The sequence below is a fragment of the Limulus polyphemus genome, unplaced genomic scaffold, assembly GCF_000517525.1.
Source record: "Limulus polyphemus unplaced genomic scaffold, Limulus_polyphemus-2.1.2 Scaffold273, whole genome shotgun sequence".
Taxonomy (NCBI): Eukaryota; Metazoa; Arthropoda; class Merostomata; order Xiphosura; family Limulidae; genus Limulus; species Limulus polyphemus.
In genome coordinates, this window is record NW_013665883.1 from 204,872 (window position 1) to 232,252 (window position 27,381).

Genomic DNA, 27,381 nt, shown 5'->3' on the forward strand with positions numbered 1-27,381 from the left:
CATTACCCATTCATGCCATTTCCAAACATTATTAGTCTCATATTCTGTATTCTTTCTGTAGCTGAGCAATCAGAAAAATAGATCATAAGTATCTGGAACTACCTCTGTTCCACGTGGCAGCAACCAGCAGTTCCACATACACAAGATAAAGTAGAACCAAAGCAACTATATCACAAAATAGTAGGCAATTTTTTGTGAAAGGACCCTACCACAGATAGTAACATCTGGGTCTAAATTAGTATATGATCTTGAATAGATTTAACATATTCAGAATTAGAACTTTAGAAAAATTTAAAGTTTTTGTAAATATTTAATATATATATTATAGCAGAGTGAAATATGTGCAACTTGTGTACCACAAAGACAAGTAAGTATCTTAAAAAAAAAATCTAGCTTGGTCACCTAATAATTTTGATGAGTCACTCCCAGCTTTTGAAACCTCAAACACAATCTAGTAATTGAGGAAAAACAGGAATTAATTTGACTTTCCTAAGAAGACTATTGACTGATACTTGTCTGTTTTATTTGGAATAAAAAATAGCTAAACCTTCTTATCAATGGAACTGCCATATTGGATCAAATGGGAAAGAAGCAAAGATATGAAGAAATGAAAATAAGAGAGAATATGTTGAATAATGAGAAATCCAGAAATCATGACCTAAAAGATCTAAGGAAACTCATTCTTGCAAACATGCTGAAACTGCCCATCCTGAAACCTAATCACAAAACATATGGAAAATACCTATAAGGGAGGGATATAACCTATTAAGAAATAAATGTCTAAAACTAAAGCATGCTGGCAACAAGGTTCAGACAACCCTAAAATATATATGCAATAAATGAGTCCTAAAGAAATAAAACAATATAAAAATAACTTTAGATAAGCCAACAAGATTGCATTTAATTATGTACGAGCATGGACAAACAAGTTAATATTACAAAATAGCAGACATATAACTTTGTTTTTCCAGAATGAGCTTATTTTTACCATTTTAGTTTCCTATTTTGTTACCTAATTATATCAAAAATTCTTTTATATGACATTAATTAAAGCACATTTTATCATAACTTTTGAAAAGTATTTGCCTGAAGGTAATTTATACTTGTTAAGTATGCCAAAACTCATTTTTGCATTATAAATATTCTAAAGATTTTGTTCCTTTTGTGGATCAGTAATAAGTTTATGGACTTACAACCTAAAAAATCCAGAGTTCAATTCTCCAGAGTAGACAGAGTGCAGATAGTCCATTTTGTAGATTTGTATTAAGAAAAAAAAGCAACAATCTAAAGATTTTGATTAAATTAGTAACAAGTAGATTATTCTGTGAATGACAAATTACTGAATTAAAGCCTTGGTCTAAGTACAAAAGTAGGATATTTCTATTATTCTGTCTCTTGATTTTACTTCTATCTTGTTTCAGCTTTTGTGCTCCAGCACTTGACTACTGGCTAGGCCTCACATAGAACATAAGCTCAGACAGCTTGGTAACATACTGTGGAATAAACAAAGAATTAGATGTTTCCAAGATCCCTTGTGTTTACTTGTTTTCCTTTGCTATTCATGTCCAATTTATTTTTTGGTTAACAGTCCTGAACCTGCATTTTACGAATAACTGCATTAATGTATCTGAATATCATAAATCAGGTAATTTATAGAAAATAAGTAATGAATTCTAATATTTGCTTTAATCATACAATTTATGAATTATATTAAACTTATGGGATTTTTACCAATAAACAATGCAAACATATACCACCTCACCTAATCTCTTTATTGTACTTGATCATATCTCCTCCTTCACTGAAATATTCTGCTATTAGTTCCTGCTTCTCATTATCTAACATGAACAAAGTTGTCCTGTCTGCATCAACTAGTCGACGAGCATGAAGCTAAGTAAAAGAGGTATATGTTTTTCAATATTAAATCCACACACACACATACACACACACACTCATAATGTGTAGAACATAGAGATTAGGCTATGATGCATTGTTATTTTAGCTAAAACCTTTATAATTTGCTCTACTTATTTATAAATTTGTTCTTTTACATATTTTATGTAAAGCACTTTATGAAAGAGAGAGAAAGAGAAAAAAAGAAACATAACTTTATACTTTGCTCAGTCAGAGCTATCATCAGATACCTAAATACACCAACTCTATGTATTCTAGCTAATAATATTTAAGATAAAAATGTACAACAGATAGCTAAATTTTCTAATTATCTGCTTCTCACTAACTTCACAATATTCATCAATAATAATACTTCAATTTTTTCAACAATCTGGTAATAAATAGATAGCTTGAGATCATCCACTTAATGAAAACCTGTTTTCCTCATTTTCAGGAGCATTGAGAGCCAACATGGGCCCCTTTCTATTTTTTAACATTTTTAAGAACTTATTAAAAAGAAGATCCTAAATTAAAATAGCAATAAACTCATAAACAAAGCAAAATCATAACAGCAGCCATTAATAGCTCACAGTATAAGTGTAAAAATGTTAATAAAGTAACAACAAATATCTATAGTATTAAATCTATAGTGTAACAAATATATATATATATATATTAGTTATTACTCAAATTATTATATCAATGATTCATAATGTATCAAGCAGCTATATGCAAAGAAAAGCCAAAAACTATACTTTTTATGATTCAATGAAGATAAAGCCTAAAGGTACTTTGCAGGCTGTATGGCATAACCAAGTTTCATTCAACCAGGTCCCTGGGTAATGGCCCCTTTCCCCTCCTCCTATGGACAGGCCTGCTCATTTTTATTTTTATTTAGACATCATTCCATATATATTTATATTTTTATTTATGCATCAAGTAATTGCAGTCTTGATTATTATTTAATCCTTTAAATGGATGTCTATTCATCACATGTGAGGAGGCTTACACTTTCTATAATAATTAATATATAAAGTGTGAATTTTCAAAAAAATAAAAGAATATTGGAAAGCATTGTTTGGGAATCAACTCACCAAACATGCTTTCATGACCCACAAACTTAGTGTTAAATAAATCAAATTAATTTAAGAAATATAACAATTCTTATGTGAAACTCTAACTGAAATATTTCAATTTTGAATACAGATGCAATACAAAAAATCGTTCATTTGTTCTTAATTAATAATAAGATAATATAACATGTCTAAACAGTGCAGTGTCAAAGAAATAATGGGCTTTTGCCCAAGGTGGCTCCTGTACAAAGAGGTTGTGTCACTCTCTTATTGGTGGAAGAGTATAGTTTAATGATGCTTGCAACATAGACTAAGAGCTCTGGACTAAGAGCAACATGGATAAGAGCTCTTTCAATGGCTTGGTGCTTGCACAAAAACTTTTCAGCAGTAGCCCCAAGTCATTAGTTAATTGCTATGTGGGGATCAATGTAAGTTCCATAGTCTATAGTTTTATTCTGGAACAACTAATATTCATAGGAAATCCTTTCAATTTTAATCAGAGAAAAGGACAGGCCATTATGTACTTAGTTTAAAGAAAATAAATGGCATCTCTATTTTGAAGAAATTTATTCTTGACACTCAAGGAAGATCACATTTAGTTAAATCACTATTTATTAGGATTTTAATCTCAGCTTTACTCATTCTTCTGAATAAATGTATGATTATTTTAGATTAATGAAAATTTTTCTCAAAAACTGAAAAGTTTCATACCAATATTTTACTAATAATCTTACGAACAACTCCTAAGTCATTAAGAAGAAGACCCGTGAATTCCAGCATAAAGTCACTAAGTTCATATTGCCTTTTCATGTTCTCCATTGCCTAAAATATTGAAACACAATAAAAATAATGATTTCTGTCCATTCAAATTTAACCTAACACGTGAAAATAGAAAAAAAACCTACAAGATACAAGTACATGTTTAGTTCCAATTCAGCAAACACATAGAAAAAACTTATTCTGAAACAAACTATTTTAAATTTTATTCAAAATTTCATAAAAAGAATTAAGTTAACGACATTGAATATGCTAAGTTGTATCAAAACACTCAAAAAAATCTTATGTTTTAAAGCAGTAATGAAAATTATGATACCTATCAACAATGGTACTAATACACATCTTATATGAATACAATGTTGGTAATTTTTCTAGAATACAGTGTATGTCATAAAATATTTACTAAACAAGCAGTCCACCAAGAACATACACACCTCAATACTACAATAACAAACCAATGGCTCACTGGCCTGACAGGGTGGATATTTAAGTCATATAGTAACTTCCAAGTACTCAAAATTTATATCATGTGGTGTTTTCAATTTTCAAAAATGCTGTCCACAAGTAATGTATACAACCCCTTAAATATAGAATATACTAATGACCTATTAGCAGGATAGGGTGGTTATTTCAATCCTCATCCAAGCTGTTTACCATGAATATACATCCTACAATTCCAAAAAATACCAGGGTGATAATTAAAGTCATGTAGTACCTTCTAACTTTTCAAACAAGCTGTCCACAAAGAATGTTAAGGACCACAACCACAAAATATATCAATGGTTCATTAGCAGAAAATTGTAAATATTCAAATTATGTAGTATTTTCTAGTTCCTCACTAAGCTTTCCACCAAGAAGATGAAGTTCACACTAACAAAGAACATACCAATGACTTGTTAGAATGACACAGTGCATAATTAAGTCATGTAGTCCATTCCAGTTGCTCAACTAAGCTGTCCACCAAGGGTATTGCCCCACTACCACATCAACATAATTATGACTTTGCACTAAATAGTAGTGACTTTTTATAGGTTATGAATTATTGTTCTATTTCTCAACCAAGTGGCCTGAAAGTAATTCATTGTCCTGTAAACAAAGGCAAACAATCAATGACTTAGCAATAAGACATAATAATAGTAAAGGTCATGTTGAATCTTACAGTCTCTAAACTTAGATGGCAACCAATAATGTACAGTCCACACTACTATGAAAAAAAATATCAACTTAAGAACAATATCATACAATAATACAGACCGTGTAATATTATCTTGTGAGTTTACAAAGGAAGTTCCAGAAGAAGAATGTATAGTTCTCTTTCCATTAGCAACAACTATTGCTCTGCAGTGAACTGTGTGATTCTACAAGTTATTTATATGGTATCTTTATGGTTGTCAAAAACGTAGTATAACAAAAGTGATTGTTCTGAACAGTGGTGTTGTGGTGATGGGAAAGCATGGGAATGGCATTCCCTTACTTTTTTTTCGGCCACAATGCTGTTACCTTACTATTTCTAATGAATCTGATCTTACAAATCTCAAACTTTGTAAAGTTTTGCCACCCCTAGAAGAAAGAATCATTAACCCTTTCATCCAGGTTGTAGACAAGTAATCAAAGTATAATGAACAAAAATATTGCAAAATAAAATGTGTATTTCTGTTAGTATTAATCACAAAGTTCCAAACAATATATGATAAGAGCTTATACTTCTCACCTTTTCACACATACTTTCTGTAGTTATTATATTGTTAACTGACTTAGAAACTTGACGAAACAAAATGAATAGTACTGTCAGGACTTTTGAGTATGGACCATGAAATTCCAAAGTAAATCTTCTGAGAACACCTATTTCCTATGTTTATTTTACTGTTACTGGCTGAAGTAGAAACCTTTCAAAAACAAAACAATGAATCGCCACTCTAAGCATTAAACTTTTCCCAGCTTCAAAAACACAGTTGGGTAGGGTTTATCGGCTTGTCTGTAGTACAGTAATTGCAACAAGCATTGTCTTAAGTACTATATAAAAGTGAGAGAAAATATTTACGATATGAACTTGAATGTCAGTTACCTCCTGAGGTGGTCAGGAGTTAGCAGTACAGGTGTAAAAGTGATAAAGAGCTTATGAACATCTTGTTTCCTATTTAACCATACTTACATAGTAACCAATAAATGCTTAGCTTCCAATAATATAAATACAGCCCATTTCGGTTTAGCTATAATTTCTAACTTAGCCTTCTTGTTAAGCACTTTAGAAGCCTTACAGAAAAGGGATATTACTATAGTTTATGCAGACAAGTTAATCAATGAAGGAATATAAGGGTAAAAAAAGCCTTAGTAGCAGAGAATGCCATTAAGGAAATGAAGTTTCATTAATAATACAGACAGAGAACAATAAGATTGTTTCAATCAGTCATGGTCAATTTTTAACAAGTATCATAAACAATATGAAACAATGGTTATCCACACCAACTTCTTCTCAGGAGCCAACCGGGTCACTTTTAATTCCATTCTAAACATAATTTCTGAGCTCTGTACCTTAGGAGTTAATGAGTAGTCGTCAGCAGAGATAAATCCAGGCTTTGAAGAAAGGGAAACCTTTACAAAAACAACCACAGCATACAAAGACTATCTAGACAACTGTGAAAACCATATTCCATCAGATTTGAATCCTTTAATGGGGTGTTCAAAAGTCATCACATGCAGTTCTTTCAAATGCAAATGAGGCTTTAGAAGCGTGAACCTTATCACTACAGAAATGAGGTCTAGGTTGTTAATCAACCATGTGATAAATCTCATGTTCATTAGCTTCACAACTCTCTGATTCAAAACTGGAAACCAGATGACTATGGATGCAAATGGCTTAGGTGTCATCGTTCAGCAACTGATACATGAACAAGAGTAGCCAAGTCCAAGGAACTCACTATAGATCAAGTATGGAAGTTCTGTTAATAAGTTATCCAGGTATTCAAAAGTTCAAGGAGAGAGAAAATTAATATTTTATTGTAAGATTTTCAAATGTAGATTTCAATTACAATTACAATTTACAGCTACTATTTCTGAAATATATGTTTTTATTGTATTGGTGACGTACTAAATACGTAACACTTTCAAAATGCATTCCCTCAGTTTTTTATTTAGCACTACACCACAGGTTCTGAATATAAAAACAAAATATTGGTAGCTTAACAGTAGGACAGGCTGATAATATAAATCATAACACTGTTCTATATAATACTAAAGAATAAAAATATACATAACTGCTTTCCATAGCAACAAAAATTAAGCTCTGCAGAAAAACATAGTGATTCTACAGATTATGAAGAATCTACTTGTTAATCAACAATAGAACTGAACACTTTTAGAGACCACACTGTCCAAGAAAAATTAGCAACCTAAACCATCATAAAAGTATAACTATAACTTAGCTGTGTGGTAAAAGCATGGAAACCCTCGAGGTAATTAAAGAATAAACCCAGTACATAGCCATTGGATTTCCATAAAGGCTAAGAATTTGTGGATCTAACAAGTAGAAGGACAGAAGTAATGATTTGTTACAGGTGAAATGAAAGGGACAAGACTTGGTGTTGAAATGCTCTATTTAATATGTTTAAAAAAATGAAGCAGCATCTGATTATAATAATGGTAACTATTTCATTGTGAAGAATAAGGTACAAAATGAACAGTATTTAAATAGAAAGACAAGTGAAAACAAACTTGAGTTGAAAGTAAAATGAAGTTAAAATAAAATGGGCAACTAGCAAGTGAAAAATGTATTGAAACAAAAAACAACTTTTATAGTGAATCTTGATTCTTTCAAACAGGAAACAAATTATCTACTTCAAAAGTTGAAATGAATCTGATGTGTGAATGCCAAGACTGCATTCTCTCTGTAGTTGACCAATCAGAAAACAGGAACTAGAATTAGAAAGCATTTCTGCTCTACACAGCAATTACAAAGTATCCCGTATATAAAAAGTTAAATAGGACACATTGCAACTATCTCAAAAAACAGTAGATAAGTTCCTTGACCTCTTCTACCTTACCATAGGCTTATCCTCAAGCCAACTTTAACTTCAATTAGAAAATCACAACCCTTGGAAACACTTTGTTAAAATTGGATGGAACATTAGAGAACAACACTGGACACAAAACATGAAATACAATAAACGATCATATATAAACAACAATCAGAAATAAGACACATGTTAACAATTTTCCTTACCTGAAAATGTATTTCCAATAGATACTCACCTTCATACACAGAATACCTTCATTCCTTATGCATCTGCCTATGAGATTTGCATGTCACTAGCTTTGAGCTACTTTCCACCTAAAAACACATCTGTTTAATGTGAACTATGCTAGTGCATATGGCCACCACCACCAGCTCCTCCTGACATACCACCAGCAGAGGAGCCCCTACGTGTCAACACCAACCCCCCAACCATGGCAGAGATCATCAAAGCCATCAAGTCCTTGAAGAACGGCAAGGCAGCAGGTCCTGACGGCATCCCACCGGAAGTTCTCAAGACAGACGCGGCAGCAGCAGCAGAGACACTACATCCTCTCCTGCAGAAGATTTGGGAGCAGGAGCAAGTGCCCGTCGACTGGAAGCTTGGGTACCTAGTGAAGCTGCCCAAGAAAGGAGACCTTTCCCAGTGAGGCAACTGGCGAGGAATCATGCTGCTGTCCATCCCCAGCAAGGTGCTGACTAGAATCATCCTGGAGAGACTGAAAGAGGCGCTAGACAAAAGACTGAGATCAGAGCAGGCAGAATTTAGACAAGACAGATCGTGTACAGACCACATCGCCACTTTGCGCATCATCATAGAGCAGTCCATCGAATGGCAGTCTCCTCTCTATACAACCTTCGTTGACTTTGAAAAAGCCTTCGACAGCGTCGACAGGGAAACCATCTGGAAGCTGATGCAGCACTACGGAATTCCTCCGAAGCTCATCAGCATGATCCAGCAGCTCTATGAGGACTCGTCCTGCCAGATCATCCACAACGGAAAGCTGACAAGCCCCTTCCCAGTGAAAACCGGAGTGAGGCAAAGCTGTATGCTGTCTCTGACAATCTTCCTCATCGTCATGGACTGGATCATGAGGAGAATGACTGAGGGTAGCGCCACCAGCGTCCAGTGGACCCTCACCACACAGCTGGAGGACCTGGATTTTGCGGACAACGTCAGCCTTCTGTCCCACAAGCAACAGCATGCACAGTCCAAGCTCACCCGGCTCGCTCAGGAGGCAGGAAAGACCGGCTTGAAGATCAACACCAGAAAGATGGAGGTGATCCGGCTGAACAACAAACAAGAGCGCTCACTGCAGCTGCAGGGAGAAGATATCAAGGAAACAGAGTGCTTCGTTTACCTTGGAAGCATAGTAAGAAGAGACAGCGGCTCAGACGAAGACGTTAGGAGCCGGATCAACAAAGCAAGGCTCGCGTTCAACACCCTGCGACCCATCTGGAACTCCAAAGCCTTATCCCTGCGCAGCAAGATTCGCATCTTCAACACAAATGTAAAAGCAGTCCTCCTGTATGGGTCCGAGACATGGCAAGTTACGAACACCATCACCAACAAGATTCAGACGCTCATCAACAAGTGCCTGCGACACATCCTAAACATTAGGTGGCCAGAGAAGATCTCAAACACAGAGCTATGGAAAAGGACCAACCAGAACCCAGTCAGCCAAGACATCAGGAAAAGAAAATGGGGCTGGATCGGACACACACTGCAAAAATCAGTCGACAACGTTACAAGGCAGGCCTTGGACTGGAACCCACAAGGGAAAAGAAAAGCTGAGAGGCCAAAACAGACGTGGAGGAGATCGGTCGGGAGTGAAGCAAAGGTCGCCAAAATGGCATAGACCCAGCTGAAGAGAGCAGCCCAGAACAGAGTCCGTTGGCGAGGTGTTGTTGCGGCCCTATGCTCCACCGGGAGTCTACAGGATTAAGTAAGTCAAGTCATGTTAGTGCATAATAACATCATCATGCAACAATAACCTTCTACCAATTGGAAGGTGACACAATCTTCTTGAGCAGTAACTACCCTTAAGTACATGCACTCACGATAACTTCATTCTTAGACAAGGGAATGTGAAAAAAATGTAGCAGAAGTAGGGAAGACAGTTAGGAAGGTGTGAGAGGTAAGTATCTATTAGAAATACATTTCCAAGTAAGGAAAATGTTATCTTCCAAGACGATACCTCACAAAGTAGATAGATTCTCACATTGAAGTACAAAAAAATTTAAACTTAGATGACCTCCATTCAGAAAGCACCCAAAGGGATAAATCATGGATATCCGATGGCAGGGGCTCCAAAAAGGTACACCCGTTGGAAACTGCATCTCATCTCTTCCCCCAAAAGGAAGCAGAGGGAAAAGCAAAAGAGCCACAAGTGTTGCAGGGATGGGCAGAATTAGATCATGACCAACTGAGCACCTGCACGCAAGCAGTCTATTAGCCAAGAATTGTAGTGTGATTAGGGCATGATAAGACTGTATGGTGTGTGCTCACCTCACCTCAACTAGACAGACTCTCACTGCAGGAGGAGGGCACACTAGCTATTTGAGGGGTGACCCATACTATACAGACAGTGTTACCACTTCTCTTTACTTCCCACCAGTGCTGTGCAAAATGATGAAGAACTCTCCAAGGTCTACCACCAAGTGGCTAGGAACTGATAATTGGCAAGGGTCTCTTGTGCTCTACTGGAAGAAGGGGGGAGAACTTGCAGTGGGGACCCAGAGAAATGCACGGATCCTCATCAGATATCTGTTGGAATGGTCAGTTACTTGAGACAGTGCTATGGGTGACTGCAAAACTCTATTTGTAAAAGCCCGAAAGTGCAAGCCAAAGAAGTGGGTTCTAACTTTTTTCACGATAGAAATTGATTAAGAGATGACAGATCGATAACCAGATGCCAGTGCTCAGTCTTCTTGGGGACCATAAAGAAAGAAGAATAAAAACCTGTAGTAGGGGTAAATATCCTCTCAATAGCATTCTGGCCAAGATATCTGAAATTGCATTCTCAAGATGTTGAAAATAAACAGGGTTGGAGGAAGGAGGAAAGAGGGGGAGGAAAAGAAGTGGAGAGATAAGCCATAGGTGAGAACCAGAAGAACCCACCTGTTGGCCAAAAATGGAGATCAAAGACTGGTGAAGCAAGACAGACAGGTATTCATTAGGACAGACCCAACAGTATAGTCATTCACAAGATGAGCATGATGTTGGGAAGAAGAACAGGAAGCAAGGATGGGAAGGGGAGGCAAAGATGGAGCAAGTCAAAGAATGGGAACAGAAGAGCAAGGTTGAGAAAGATGAGAAACTAAGGAAGACAATGAAGATTGTCATCAAACTGCCTTGGCTAATATCTTAAGAAAATCAGCTTTTGCCCCTTCATCTTATATCTGAGGCACTTCATTGTGCTTCTGACAGGATTTTTGGAGAGGTTTGGCTTATATCCCTTCTTACTTGGTTCCTCTGCTGTTTGGATTTGTTGGTTCAGGATGCTTTCTTTACTGTTCACCACCCTCCCTCTTATCTCTGTGATCTTTGTTGGGCTCCCTTTCTTTACCTGGAGATTTTCAGGTGTTATAATATAGGATGGTGGGAAGAAAAAAGACAAAGGTGTGAAAGCTGGGCATTACAGAATGAAATAGAAGTTAATGGGTTCACCTCCCAAGCAGATAAAAGAGATTCTAAATACTGTGATTTAATGAAAGAAAAAGAAAAATGGCTGTAAGCTAGGACAAAAGAATCAAGAAGGTTAGACCGACCATGCATGTGGATGCAGGTTCATAGTTGTTCTAGAAACAATTATGCATGAACCCTAATGTCATAAAGAAGAAACACAAAGTAATATTTAAAATGTACCTCATGTAGAAAAAAATGAGAACCCACCACACATTGAACAATAGATGTAACATCCTCAACAGACAACAGGCTCCCAGTAGCTATAGAAGACACACAGATGTCATGTTAGTAACATCATCACTATCACAAAACAAATCAGTTTTTTTTTTTTAAAAAACTGCAGTAAATAAATAAATAAATATTTAAACTAAAACAAAATTTAAGTTTAGTTAAATATCACAAATCTCACAAAAATTGAATTATATAATAAAATAAAAAATATCTGTTCATTACAATGCCAAGGAAAAGAATAAAGTTATTTCGAGTACAAGTGACTTAAGGGGAGTTACTACACAAGGAGGTTGTGTTGTTGCATGATCACATCATCATGCACTAGTGCAATTCATGTTAAACATGTTTAGGCTGGAGTCAGCTCAAAACTAGTGGCATACAAATCTCATAGGCAGACAAGTAAGGAATGAAGCTATATTGTGTGCTGAGGTGAGGTATCGTCTTGGAAGTCCTCTTTATCACACATTGCTAGCTAAAAGATATCAGATAACAAATAAAACCCTTTAAAAAATCAACAATTCTAAATTAACACAAGATATCCCTTTAAGAAGAAAACTAAAACAAAATGATGTAATTAATAATGCATATGTTATGCATGGAAAAAAAAACAAAACATGACACTAATAATCTGCTAATCAATTATGTAACAAGTATTCTAGTTTTAAGGTGTGAGTTGGCTAAGTACTTTTAAGTTTTATTTAACATACCAAAATATATTGAGACATTCATTATTTTTAAAGCATATGATAAACAAATTTTATATATTTTTTCAGAAAATTAAATTATAAAGACTACATTAAATATTATGATCAGGTATTTGAATTAAGTTGTTAAAAGATATAAATCAAAGAAAATTTATCTTTGGAATTACAAAACTGTAATGTTTGCTAATTAAATTTTAAACATGTCATCTATTTATACATATATCTTCTTTTATTACTATAAAAGCTTACAATACTTACCAGACTTTGACCTATCCAGATTCCCAAAAATGCTGTAAGTGTTGTCAAATATTCAAAATCTGTTATTTTGAATGGTTTCTTGGTTTTGTTTCGTCTCAGTTCAATTACACCTAGTTAATGTGACAACAAGAACATTGTCTATATAACAATAGCTAATCATATGTCTATCACAGTATCAATATCTCACATTATGAATACAGAATAGGTCAAAATAAGAAAATAAAAACATTACAACTTTAAAATTCCTTCAAACATACCAATATGAGTATATGTTTTGAACAACAATTTTTTCTGTTCTCAAAAGAAAAGAAAATCTTTCAGGGTTTGTGTATTTGTCCATGTACACCTCTTTTATCCCTACAAATAATTTAAAAACAACTGTTCACCCCAAAAACAAGAAGCTTCACCAACAAACATACAGATATGAAAATATTTTTAAGGAAAAACTCCTTACCAAAATTTACATGACAATCAAGGTATTAAGTATCTTTTTTGTATCTAAACTTATTTTAATATTTACAATGAGCCTTACAGTGGTTCATATAGCAAAATGTTGTATGATAATTATAATCTATAATTTTTTTTAAATATATATATATACTTATTTATCTAAGTGCCTACTTTAAGATAATTAATGTTTTTCAAAAAGAATCCGAAAATGAGATTAGTTATTTTTGAGAGCTTTATTAATGAAATTGTAAGGAAGCACAAGAAGGTAAATACTATAAAGCTAGGATCATGAACTTTAGTTGAAGGTTAATCAATGAAACATGGTCTTTAACAATTTTCAAACAGTACTTTACCTGGGGTTTTACCTAAAACTTTATTAGAACTTCAGTAAGATTCAGACTGTCAGTACTCTCCTTGACAAACATTATAATGGTACATTCTAGATTAAAATATGTTTAGCATTAAACACATTACTGAGATGCTCTTGATATTGATGAAATTTGACAGAGAAATTCAGGTGTATACCCCATCACCTCTAAAGATATTTATTCTTAGATATACATGACTATTCATTTTAAGTTTAACACAAGAGTATTATTTAATTTATATAGTGCAAATGTTTTTAGAAGTGATAGTTATGGCAAGTTTGCTTATGTAACTGTTTATGAATCATTTGTTGTGTAGTTAAATTGTGAATTGACATCATGTTACTCGAATCTTTTGAATTTTTCTTGTTGCTTTAATCGAATATTGTTGCATCATGTAATACCTAGTAGTTTGTAAAAAGTTCTAGGCTTCAGTCAGGCAATACATATAGGCAACCAAGTTAGTGCAAGTAAAAAGTGAAAGTGTAAGTGAGACAAAGTTTGTGAAAAGATGTAGTCGAATAGATTTAGACTGTGTTTGTAAGTTTAGCCATAGTGTATGTATAGTGATGGCTTATAAAGTGCAATAATCACAAATTGTATTGTAATAACAGAGTAGAGAAGAAGAATTTGTCTTGTCAATTTTGTTCTAAAGTACCAAAACCAGCCTGTGTGGACTTTGAGGTAAAAGAGAATGATTTAAAGCTCTGGATACAACTGTGGTGATCAACAGTGTAACAAACATTTGTATATAGATTTGACTTGTTTTGAATATATTATTTTAAAACAAGTGGATTGTGTGCAGTCCATTTATTGTTGAAATTTATCATCAACAAATCACAGACACCAACACTACAGAATTTGGCCTCCATAAAACTGATAGTTTTAATGGATAAGCTATTGGACAAATGATTTCAGTTTCACAACATCTTAATTTCAACACCTTAATGCATGAATAAGAGTTGAATTGGGAGAAAAAGCCATTATCAAAATAGTGAAGCAAGTGCCAAACAAAAGGGTAATTTGGTATCAGAAGAACATATTATATGCTATGGTTCAAGATATTAAAAAAGGAATGGACATGCCTCCATTTACAGAAATATTTTTTAAGTCCAGAATTGCTAAACACCTTTGCTAGTATAGTTAATCTTTATACAAGCATCCTACTATCTAGAAAAAGTTTAGTACAACAAATGGGATTCTAACAAACAAGTTAATAATCTTCTATTAAGAAAATTCTGTAGGACATGAAACACTATCATAGTTTTTGTAATGTAAACTCATGATACATGATAATTTTATTTATATCAATAATACTGTACTACTTTCAAATACGCTAGGTATTATTGTTTGAATATATTAGTAAAAATAAATTCCAAATGATTCTTTTTGAAGATGCTACTTATCATATGTAAATATAATTGACCAAAATATGAACATTATTACATGAATGAAGACGTATAATGTTAGCTTACTGATTTGTACATATTTCCATCAAATAGAGACAGACAAAACATTTTTTGTAACCTTTACCGTACACAATAAAAATTTCCACTAACAATATAAATACATTATGCAAAGTGATAATCTAGATAAATACTTTTGAAATTAATATATCAACTTCTGGTGAATGAGAAATTAGATTACTGTCTAAATTACATTATATTTTCACCCTTAACAGATAAAACTTTTATTATGGAAAACATAATATTGCACTTAAGGTCATGCAAGCCTTTGTAAGTTTGTTTGCTCTCAGGAATTTACAAATCTTTGAAAAAGATTTGCACGATTTGTCTACATAGTTTATAAACAATGGCCTCACACTAGAAGATAACCCCTCATTACATCATAATACATACCTAGCAGTTTGTACTTCGGATGTATCACAGGTAAACATAATAGTGACAGAATATTATTTTCATCTATGGAATAAGAAAATAGTCATCACCAAGGCAGAAAATGATCTTTATCTATCAAATAGAAAAATATCCATGCAGAAAGATAACTGACTATCATTTTCGTCTGTAAGATACTTAGAATACCTAAACATCTTAATGGGATGTGAGTGTGTGCATACACTTGTGTATAAAATACATGGAAATGAGAGAAAAAAAACATTCCTTTAAAAGTAATAAAACCACTTTTAAGTGTAATAAAACTATCACTTTAATTCCTACAAATCTTACTTGTTATGTGTTTTTAACTTGTTCAACAAATAATGCTTATATTTGATTTCAATCATTTATAACTATTAAATAATAGAAGCCATATATTAAGTAAAAAAAGTAAAATTTTTACAAACCAAAAAATAAATTTAACTTAACATTTAAACATAAAAAGAAGCTTTGTGGTCCATTGAGGCTGCCCCACCAACTAAATTAATCTAAATTTTTAAAAATAAATACATTTGCTTTAATTAGACTTGAGTTTTATATTATGAAAAAATAAATTATTCTCTTTTGTAAAAAATATTACAGCAACATTCCTGTAAAAACTCTGAAAAACAAAAGAACAAAGACTGATATAGAACTTTCTAGTTATTTACCTACTTAATTTTTAAGGAAACAAAACATATTTCACTCCAATAAGTATGTCTCATTCAGTTATGTTAGGTGTTTAAAACTGATTTTCAGTTATATTTTAGTCACTTTCAAGTCATTCTATTCTCTTTGTGTTGAATTTCCTTAATCAATTTTCTAGTTAAAATTTAACAAATTATTTTTTTACACCTAGGAGAAATATATTACTTACTTCCAAAAATAACTCCCCTACTAAACCTGTAATCCTGGTGTAAAAAATAATAATTATTGATGACTTGACTGAAATATATATGATTTTTAAAACAATTAGAAAAGTCAAATCTATGTTAAATAAATAAGAAATTGAAAGCATATATTACTTTTTTCCAACATAAACGTTTGATTTAAATTAATTCCATTAATTTTCTTTCCATGCATGTTAAGAAATATGTATTAAAATTAATTAAAAATACTGCATCATACATTTTGACCAATACGTTACAATGCTTCTGCATAAAATTCTTTTTCATTGCATCTTTTCATAATCAGTAATTATATAAATTTATTAAAAAACACCAACAAATTTCATATTCAACAACAATGTTTAAATTAATATAGATTCACAGACCTTAAACAATTTTTTAAATCAACAGCTATAGATAATAGCATTGTAAACTTATATAAACTAAGGTGAAAAACATTACCACCACAGAAATTAAATCACAGATAAACAAAATAAAAAAATTTCTTTCTGCATTTATAAAATGATTTTAATTGCTATAATGAAAATATATGATTTGGTGTAATTTTATTCATCTATAAACTACTCCAAAAATTTAAAGTAGCAATTTGTTGTAGTTAAATTTTCATTCAACCATAAGAAAATCTAAATTAATTTATCAGCTTCACTAACAAGTTCAAAGTGGTCAAATTTATAAGGTCTGACTGAATCAACTTGTTTGAAAGTGCCACATTTGGCAAAAGAAAGAGATACTTTATAATGAGTACGAGAACCTCCGGCATTTATAAAATTTGTGCATCAGCCAGGCATGCTCTTGATCATTTAACATATGACCTTAGAAAGGATCTTGTCTCATTCCTCAGTCAATGCAATGCCAAACTCTCTGATATCAAATGGTGGATTAAGTTTCATGTAAATGGTGTCAGATAAGGTCCTAGTAGCATTTTGTGATTTAGATCAGGCCTTCCTTGTAGACAAGTTCATAATCTCTATGATTTTGTTTTTAGGCAGTCAATCCTAATCTTATCAATAATGCATTAAGACAAAGTCTGGTCCAATTAAATACCACTTTAATAAACTTTGAACAGTTAAATTGGCTCTTGGAAGCATAATAACATTTATACATCAATTTATATTGAAATGAACTGCCACTAAAACTGTTATATTCAACAATGTTGCACTGGGCATATTTTTATATATGGCTCTTCAGAAATAAAATTACTGGCCCTTGATTAATGATACAGACATTAAACCATGATTCATCTGAAAGATCAATTGTTTTCATTGGTTATGAGGAAGAACTATTTTCTCAGTTGTGAAAAACTGGAATATCTGTAGAATTTGAAATCACATTTACTGGTTCATTCAGAGTTAAATAAACCATATAATATCTATTGTTTTTTATTAGTTTTGAGTTCACATGTTTGATTTGTACAAGTGGGCTATTTCTGAATCTTGTGAATATTACTGAATGTTACTACTATTTCTAGCAAGGTAGTTCTTATGTATGCATTTTGAAATAATCACATTTATTTGTAGTAGTATGACGTATTTTTTGTGGTGGCTAAACAAATATGTTTCCAAATTAAAAAAATATGATTCTTGATTATTGGGTCATTTCCCCACACTTCTGGAGGATTTCTACTGAAAACAGTGAGTCTCAAATCCTTGTTGGAGTGTCTATGACACCAGGCAAGTCCTTGAACCTGTAACCCAATAAGCCAATTAATGAACAGTGATAGAAAACAGATGTTGTTGGAAATACATCCTAGACTGCTTTGGTGTAGGAGTTGGATATAAAAGCATTAACACAACAATGTCACAACCAGCTTCAGCAATCACCAAGGGCACGAAAAACCACTAATACTCCTGTACAGCTGAAAGACTACAAGACCACCACATAGATCCCAATCATCCTTTACTTGTGCACCACCAATACCATTTTTGGAAAGATTCCACAAAGAATTAGAGCCTCAAACTACCTACAGCCTAATCCTTGATTTTAATTTTTTATTCATTGAGTGCACCCTATTTTCTTTTTTTGACCTGACTGAAGATGCATTCAAGTGAAACTCTATCAGTGATACATACACTGCATGTATTTGATGAAATTTCTAATATTAGTTGAGTCTAGTAGTTTTTATAAGTATATATTATAATGATGCTCTTTATCAGCTTTCAATATTGTTTTTGCATAATTTTATCAATTAAATGTAACTTGCCCTAAACTGTGTAATATAACAAGTTAAACAGACATATATATACATAATGTACATGCAACATCTATTGAGAACCTATATAACATACTACAAAAGTATATAAAATTACCATAAATGAACCCTATATTTCTTTACTAAGACATACAACATACAATGTACCACACAAAATAAAAGAATTACAAAAAATTTGTACTTAATTTAATAACAGTAGTTTCAAAACAGCATCAGTTAGTAAAAAATTACAATTTAAAAACTGCTAACTAAAAGTAAACTTTACAATAATTTTCTTCAAAATTTTTATAGCCTTACTACTGTTTTAAAAGTAAAAAGTACTTGTAACTGAGAGACCACTTTCCCTTATTTCTTTAGTTACTATGTTGTTTATATTTTTTCTTCTATTCTAGATAAAACTCCAAAGCTCATTATTGATTCTTGTTAATTCCAAAATACACTATATATATAAATTTCAACACAAACAGTTTGAAGGTTTTCTACAAGGACGTTTTCTAGTGTTGCAGCAGCTTCCCCAGCAGCAGTGTCCCCATCAATAATTGGAATGACTGAATTAAAGTCTTTACTGTAAAAACAAGAAACAAAATAATTTTTAATACATCTAAAGTATTTTCAAAACAGAAAAAATTATACTTCAGAGTACCATAAGTTTTAAAAGAATAAAAATTAAAAAAAAAACATGGTAAAAACACACATCAAAAACATCAATGTGCTCTTTGTATGCATCTTGTTATAATATCTTATTGTTAACAAAACTGGTGAAACATAAAAACTGTAGTGTTACACAATAACCAATGAAACTGTTGTCCCTCTATTTAATGAGCAAAAAAAAAAAAGGTATTTTTTTTATTCCTGCATTCGACAGTGTTTAAGCTATAATATCTTAAAAACATGCAACTATAATTTACTTACTATATATCAAAGTAAAGATGGGTTTGAACCATGATCAAAGAAATTTTTAACTAAGTTGTAAATTGTACAAGTTACCATTGTCGAAAAAGTACATCCTAGAAAATTATCCTTGGCATTTTAATCCTAACAAAATGAGTATATGTATAGTATTCAGGTATACTGATATCCACCATAAAAGTCTAAAGTCTTAGTCAGGAACTGCAGAGAATAATTTCAGACATGAACAACAAAGGAAGCACAGGTGAACAAAGAAAATTAACATTTTCCTTTCCTGAAAATGTATTTCCAATAGATACCCCTACCCACAGATTAGTTATTTTCTTTGGTAGAAATGCTGAGGAAAATAGCCACTAGCCATGAGGTAATTCCCACCTAATTTCATGTGATTTTACATGAATTGCACCACTGCATGATGATGTCATCACTAACTTCCCCTCTGCATCTGCACTCATGAATCTTCATTCTTTGACAAGGCAAGTAAGAAAATGTGCACCAGAAGTGGGGAAGATGGGTGGGAATGCAGGTAAGAAAAATGTTAACTTCCGAAACAATAACTCACCTTCCACACAGATTAGCTATAATCCCACACTGATATGGTGGAAAGACTAATGCAAAATTTATCTATATGGGCACTCTTCAGAAAGCACTTGAATGATGTTCATGGGGTTTGACACCTAATGGCAGGGGCTTCATAGGAGCACACCCATGATAGACCATATCTTTTCTTGTATAAGAAAAGGGAAGAGGCACAGAAGCCAAATTTGTTTCACAGGGATGTGTTAATCTAATACATGGACGACCAAGTACATGCATACAAGTTTTCGGACAACCAATATGTGTAGTGTGGTTGGGGCTCATTCAGACTATACCTAGTGTGCACACCTAAACTCTATCATCGGATTCAATGGGTCAAAAGCAGATGCAGGAGGAGGCCACTTTTATTGTATATAGTAATGATACTTATATACCTCAACTTGACAGTTAGCCTCTATGGGCCCAACACCAGTTGTTGGAGAAGGGTAGGTGAGATATTCATCACAGGTGTGTATGGAGTGCTCACTTCAACTCTACTGTAAGACTCGATGAGACTTACACCAACTGCAGGAGCAGGGCACATTTGCTATGTAGTAAGGACCACTATTGAGTGTGGCCATCTTGACTACTGGTTTTGTATAGTGAGTGCTCACCTCTACTCAAATGAACAGATTTTATGGGATGGACTACTTGCAGGAGGAGAGCACTGTATTATGTAGCATTGGTTCATATGTGTTTTAGTTCTGATTAAATTATCATTATTGAAACAATGTATATTAGTTCTTTACTTATGAATGATGTAATTCTTTTATTTTGCTTTAGATACTGAAGATGGAATTTGTAGAACTCTGAAACATTTATCTGTGTCCCTTTCTGTTATAGATAAACAATGTTGTTCATCTTGAGTATCGTTATCAACTTTACTGTGAAAAAAAAAGGTGATCAAACAGCAATTATATACATGTGAAGCTGTGAAATACTTGGGGTGTGGTCACAGGTGGTGGAGTAACAGGTAGTTAGGATCAGCTAGAATACAATACATTGTTCCATACCTGTAGTGAAAAATTCATTGAAGAGTAGACACGTGACATCTAATGACTGGACATGCTCCTGGAGCTAAGGACCTCTACATTTACATCAGAAAAAACTAGCCAAGTAATAAAACTGGTCTAGTTATTAGGCACCCAAGAATAATTAAAAAGATCTAGGCAGACTCATGGATAGGTTCACAATTCAAGAACAGTACTGTGAGAACATCTAGGTGGTTAAAAAAGATTAGAAATAAACCAATAGTTTTCCCTATCCTAGTTGGAGCTTGGAGATGTCATATAGAGAATGGTCATCTTGTCTCTGATGCCATGAATGCTAATCAAGGAAATGCATGTGGAGGTGACAAAGATACCCACCAAAGTATTCACCAGCCACTAGATGGCATCCACTGTCTACTTCCATAGGGCATCATCTATTTGGACCATCAACACAGAAGGTAAAAAAAATTATGTTTAGAACAAATTCAAAAGTACATGTAACATGCAAGAGTCCTGACTGTATAAATACAAATAAGTACAGAGTCTCATATTACAAGGGAAGACAGATTTTTTTATGATCTCACATCCCCAATCACACCTGTAATTGTAAAAGCAATGTAGGCAGGATAGTGATACATGGATTACCATGTCCACTAATGTAACAAAGAATAACTCTCTTGGTAGAGATTCAATTTGGTATGATGAACCATTACTGGAGGCAAATGGAATTTTGAAGCTAAAGAGTCAGAAATGTGATGAAAATAAATACTTAAGAATCTATTCAAATTTATCCACATGCCTCTAAATAGTACTACTGTCAAGACACCTAAGACATTGCCATATGACAAATTTAGTGACATATAACCCAAAATTCACTGTGAAGGTGTTTGGGAACCTCACAGTGAACATAATGAATCAAATACATGAGCCAATTTGTTAATGTAGCCAGATTAATAAGATCCAAAGAATGTAATTCATCTTAAGGTACAAAAAAACTTTTCTGAAACCTCTTGAAAGATTCAAAGCATGTGAAATCAAAACAAAATGCCCTTGTAGGACATAAAAAGTATTCCTTCAAAAAAAAATCAGGAAGCAGCCAAGATTTTGGTTAAGTAGACACAATCTGGGTATAAATATACGGCCTTTCAAAAAAACATGGTACATGAAGCATCATGAGCATAATATATATCAGAATGTCTCCTGCCTGATGCAAGCAATAAAAGAGAGAGAGTAAAAAGAAGGCAAAGGAAATAACACTCAGGGTTCTAAAACAAACACCAATTCTCATTTCAGACAATGCCTCAGAACATGAAGTTGATGAAGATGGAAGGTTCAGAAGAAATCTTTAAACAATGGAGAAAAAAGAGAATGAATGCTTTCATGGCATTTGAAGGTGGCTGATAAGACAGCTCTGTAACCAGTTACTAAAAAAAACTGATAAACCACAAGCATAAAACAAATATATAAATAAAGAAGCAATCTGTTGAGGAGTTGGAGATAAACAAGATACATTATGTATAATGCACCAACTCCAGAAGGTATTCCAATGAGATTGATAAACAACCAGAAAAGATCAGTAAGAATGAGCTAACATTCAAGCCACCAGGTACAGAAAATCCAGTTTCTTCAAAAAATTACTAAACAACAGCAAGTCAAGATCACCCACACAATAACCATTCTGACGATCAAGAACTTGAGAAATCAGATGAATAGTAGAAGATGACCCCACTAAAAGGCCACCCATATGAATGCAAGTAATACGAAGTTAATTAACATCCTGTTGCTTTCTAAAAGCATTTTAGCAACAACCCATATATCCAGAAGGCTAAAGAAATTAATCACCTTACCCTCAAGCATAACAGAAATTAATTCAACATTTAAAATAGAAAATACCTGAGAGGAAAAAGAAATTATATCAGCAGAAGCTTCTTCAGGATTATATTTAGCAGAAAAATCCCACTATGTAGGCATTGAAAGTGAAAAATCCTGAGGAAATAATATTTTTCAAAATCATAAAAAATTGTGACCATTCTGCAACTTCAGCACCAACAAGATCATGAAAACAGCACATAATTCAGCATTAACTACCTAAATACATTGATCAATGAATGCTTACAATGCAACCACAGGTTTCTCCAAGCATACTAAAATCAGGATGAGTAACACCTCCAAATAATGAGTAGAATTCCCCATATTTGTAGATAAATTACAATAATAAATAATCTTGAATTCATAGTGAAGTTAACACATAAACAGAAAATCTGAATTATAATGGGGAAACAGAGCTTATATAAGATCTAATACAATTTCTATATGTCATATAGAAGATGGGAAAGTGAAGAATAATGGGTGAATTGATGCATGTTCTGCACTGCTGCAAGGACATTCAGAACTTTCAGTTACATGACTGTTAATAGTATAAGGGCAATTCAACAAGAAAAGACATTTACTATTTTATAAGTAAGTCTTATATAAGAGAAATGATTAAAATCACTCAAAGGGGGAAAAAGTTATTTGTTTAATGTTTCATCCAAATGATTGTCATTTGGTTCTTATGAAGGTTGTTTAGCAAAACTGTTGATCATACAGTTAATTTTCTCTTCCAGCAATTTAATAATTGTTTTTGTTGTTTTCGGTATTTACAGTGATTTGTACTTTTTAAAAATTACATTTTTAATGTCATAGTAAATCATGGAAATAAGGTAACTTACCATTTACTTTCAGAGTCATGCACCACCAATTCCTTAAAAGAAAATTTTAGAAATATTTTAGACTGTATAAACTTTTATTTTTCAATCAAATATAATTAAGGAATACAGCACAATTAGTAGTTATTTTACCAGGATACTTCTTTCTAAAGCATGTTCCCTTTATATCAAAACTCAACACTTAACCTGCTAGTTGTTTCTTTAATATTACAGTATTACAGTTCTTCTCTAACCCTTTAAAACAAAAATAAACTATGATTAAAAATAATGGTTTGAATTTTTGACATAAATCCTTATGAAATTCTCATCTCTTTAAATAAATTACAAAATAACAAATAGAAGATATATAATTATTTAATAATATGATTTACAAGTTACAAATGAAATTGAAAATTAGTTTATCACACCCAAAACTTGTTTTCATTTTATTTTATGAAAAACTTAATGTTATTGGAACTTTCAGTGCTCAAACTTATCGTGATATTTTTAAATTCACTTCTGAAAGCATTCCATTAGACTAAAATATATACTTGTTGTGACACAATAATTTTAAGTATATATATATTTATATATATATATATATATATAATGATATCTGTTCGATGTTTAAGTGAGGAACTACAAAAGTTGGATTTCAGTTTTCATCAGCAAGCTTTCCAATGGGAAGGAGAGTAAAAGGGTCAACTGTACAGGGGACTGGTAATTTAAAGGGGCCTAGGCAGATGGAATAGATACATTTCTTTATTTAAGGTTAATATTTGCAACAAAAAGTAATTACCTGTTTCCTGCTGTTAATAATAGGATAATAAAAGTATCATAAAAGTCAGCAGTCCCATTTTAGAGGGTTACTGACTGTTCTGCCCTGAAGTCTGGAAGTGCTGTCAATTAGTCTGGTAATCAGTTTTTCTTCTTTAGTTAAGTTTTAATAATATTGAGCCATAACCCCTTAATCAAAATAGGGATATACATTGGAAAGAATGTACCTGTTTTGCTACAAGAAGTATATTCTATTTGACTAAATTTTACAATTAGGAGGCCTAATTCAATGGTGAAAATTAAAGTTACCCACTAAGGCAGAAAAAAAATGCAGTCAAACAGCACTAAGAAACTTTCCAACACACTGCACAACAATGAATAGGACAGATGCTCTGCCAGAACTCAAGTATTAAATCTGTTCATTTGTAATGGATATGAACTTTCATAAAAGAAAAAGCAATGAGGGACAATTCCTAGGCCATGACTCACAGATGTGCAAGGTTGACACCTTTTTATCAGTCTGTTCAAAGACCTGGTATTATACATTGAGGACCTTTCTCTAAACAATCTGTCCAAACAATGATCACTTTATACATTGAGAAAGAATAATATTTTAAAAAATGATTTAAAGAAGAATAAGATATGTCCCAGTTAAAAATAGCAAGATTGTAGCCTATGAAGAACTATTGGTAATGTAAAGCAACAGTAATGGTATTGTCTAACTAAACATACTTTCTGTAAGTTACATCTGAAAGACAAAATTATCAGTAAAGTCTGTGCTAACTGTTTGTCATGTCTATTTGTGAAATTAAATACTACAAGAACCTAAGGAAATTTTATTGACAGATATATCCATGAATGCTTTATTTTACAAAATGCTGTAGCATTAGATGAATACTATAAATATTTGGTAAAATATTCAGGCCATATGAAAGATTGATATCCACATATTAATTTATTTTTCAATTCAAATTATTCTGTTTGTAATACATGTTTTATAAATATATATAACACAAAAATTTACATTCCTTTCACCACTAAATACAAGGAAAATAAATAAAACTATGGTTTGTTATTCTGGCATTCTTCTGTTTCTTAAATCACGAATAACATTCTGCAATAAAAGCTATAGCACAAGGATCTGGTTAATCAAGGAAGCTTCTTAAAACTGGATGGAGAAACACTAAAGACAAATATAATTTGCCACTAGCTAGATGAAAGAGACAAGGTTTGTTATATTACATATAACTTAACAAATCGTTCATGAAATTATTTTCTTTTGTATTAACTTTTACCATATAGTACATTCTATGACAAGACACCAACAAACACTTACATTGTCATTGTCTTTCTTCTTGAGGTAAACAACAAATGAGTCAGAACTGGTAACTAAAAAAACAGAAAAATATAAAACAAGAAGTTTGACAAACAATTAATACAAACATAAATGAACATAAATATGTTTCTGTACAAATCAGTTCAACCATGAATGGTTACACCTCCTCCTTCCTCAAAAACTCCCTGAAGAAGACCACAACAGCAAGAAAAGATCAGAAAAACACTGCCACTACTATCATTTACCACCCCTACCTGAAAATGTCAGTGAAAAAATCAAACGTATAGCCAAGATATTCAACGTAGAAGTCCAGTGGAAATCCTACAAGACATTAAGGTCCATTCTGGTAAAAAAAAAAACAGCAACCTACCAATGAGAAACACAGAAATGTCATTTATGAAATTCTGTGTTCCTGCAACGAAACATACATGGGAAGAAAACTTGTGACAAGAATAAAAGAACATAAAGAAAGTATAAGACTCACAAAAACATAAAATTCAGCCACTTCTGAACACTCCATGTCAAATGGACACAAAACAAACTGGGAAAAAACAAGAAAAATTAAAGAATCATTTTATATTAACACAATTAAATCTCCACTAAACAAAAATTCCAGATTAGACGTGAGTAATCTGTAGCTATCATTGGTTGAATCTACAGGAAATCTCTCCTCCAATCAGAAACAGGAATAAACCAACCAATCATTACACACTTTCCACAATCCACCAGAATACTATAAAGACCAACACCATACACATACTGACCCAAAGACAAAAGGTGGAAGACTTTCAAAACATCATCCTCTACATTTGTATTTCTACAACAGGCAGTTGGCATCCATTCAACAAAGTTTCATCAGTTCATCCACTTTAGAATGTATTTTTAAATTAATATATAAAAATAATAATTAGTTATTGTTTATTGCATTTCCAATGCCAGTAAACTATTGATATATTCTGAAAAGTTATCTATTATCCATATAGTCTAGTCAGATTTCTTTTAACTAACATATAATAAGTAATTTATTGTGAGATATTATAAGGATGATATTTTGTAAACAATTCACCCGTGACACAATCTTATTACTTGCACTGAGATGAGCAGTTAAGAATAAATAAAATCTTCAAATCAATTCAAGTAAATGGTTCTAATACTGGTCGAATTTATTATGGCAGCTTTCATAATTTCAGTGGTATATCAAAGAAAGAAATTACCATTTTTCAATAATGATCCAAATTTCTGAAGTATATCAGCAGTATCTCCACTCTCAATAATCGAAATTAACTCTTCTGTAGATATTTCCTGTAAGAAACATAGGAAAAGAAATTTTCCAAAAATAAAGTTAATATGACTAAAAAATACAAAAAAAATTTTGGAAATAATAAATAAAATGATAATGGATATTTATTCCTATATAAAAAATAGAGGAAAATAACATATCTCAAATATAATATGCAAAGTTATGGTATGCAAATGCTACACATCTCACTCTCCCATAGTGTATATTTCATATCTGCAAAAATTCTTAATTTTTCTAAATTCTAATTCTGTATACACGAAATCCAGTTAAAGTCATGTGCCACTCAGCCCAAGGTGTTACTTCATATATATACACCTGGAAAAAAGTTAAGCACCCCTGTGTTTTTTTCAAGTGATTCAGATTCGACG

At 32.5% G+C, this 27,381-nt stretch overlaps 1 protein-coding gene across 1 annotated transcript in view; it reads right to left on the reverse strand.

Annotated features, from left to right (window-relative positions):
- The window catches only part of LOC106456929 (cAMP and cAMP-inhibited cGMP 3',5'-cyclic phosphodiesterase 10A-like), a 95,018-nt gene that overhangs the window by 56,264 nt on the left and 11,373 nt on the right, over positions 1–27,381 (reverse strand). Inside the window, exons 3-11 of the mRNA XM_022382738.1 lie at positions 26,928–27,015; positions 25,714–25,766; positions 23,625–23,656; positions 18,905–19,004; positions 16,200–16,233; positions 15,308–15,370; positions 12,634–12,743; positions 3,678–3,788; positions 1,763–1,890 (exon numbers count right to left, since the gene is read on the reverse strand). Of these exons, the coding sequence (XP_022238446.1) occupies positions 1,763–1,890; positions 3,678–3,788; positions 12,634–12,743; positions 15,308–15,370; positions 16,200–16,233; positions 18,905–19,004; positions 23,625–23,656; positions 25,714–25,766; positions 26,928–27,015 (719 nt within the window). The remainder of the gene's footprint in view (positions 1–1,762; positions 1,891–3,677; positions 3,789–12,633; positions 12,744–15,307; positions 15,371–16,199; positions 16,234–18,904; positions 19,005–23,624; positions 23,657–25,713; positions 25,767–26,927; positions 27,016–27,381) is intronic.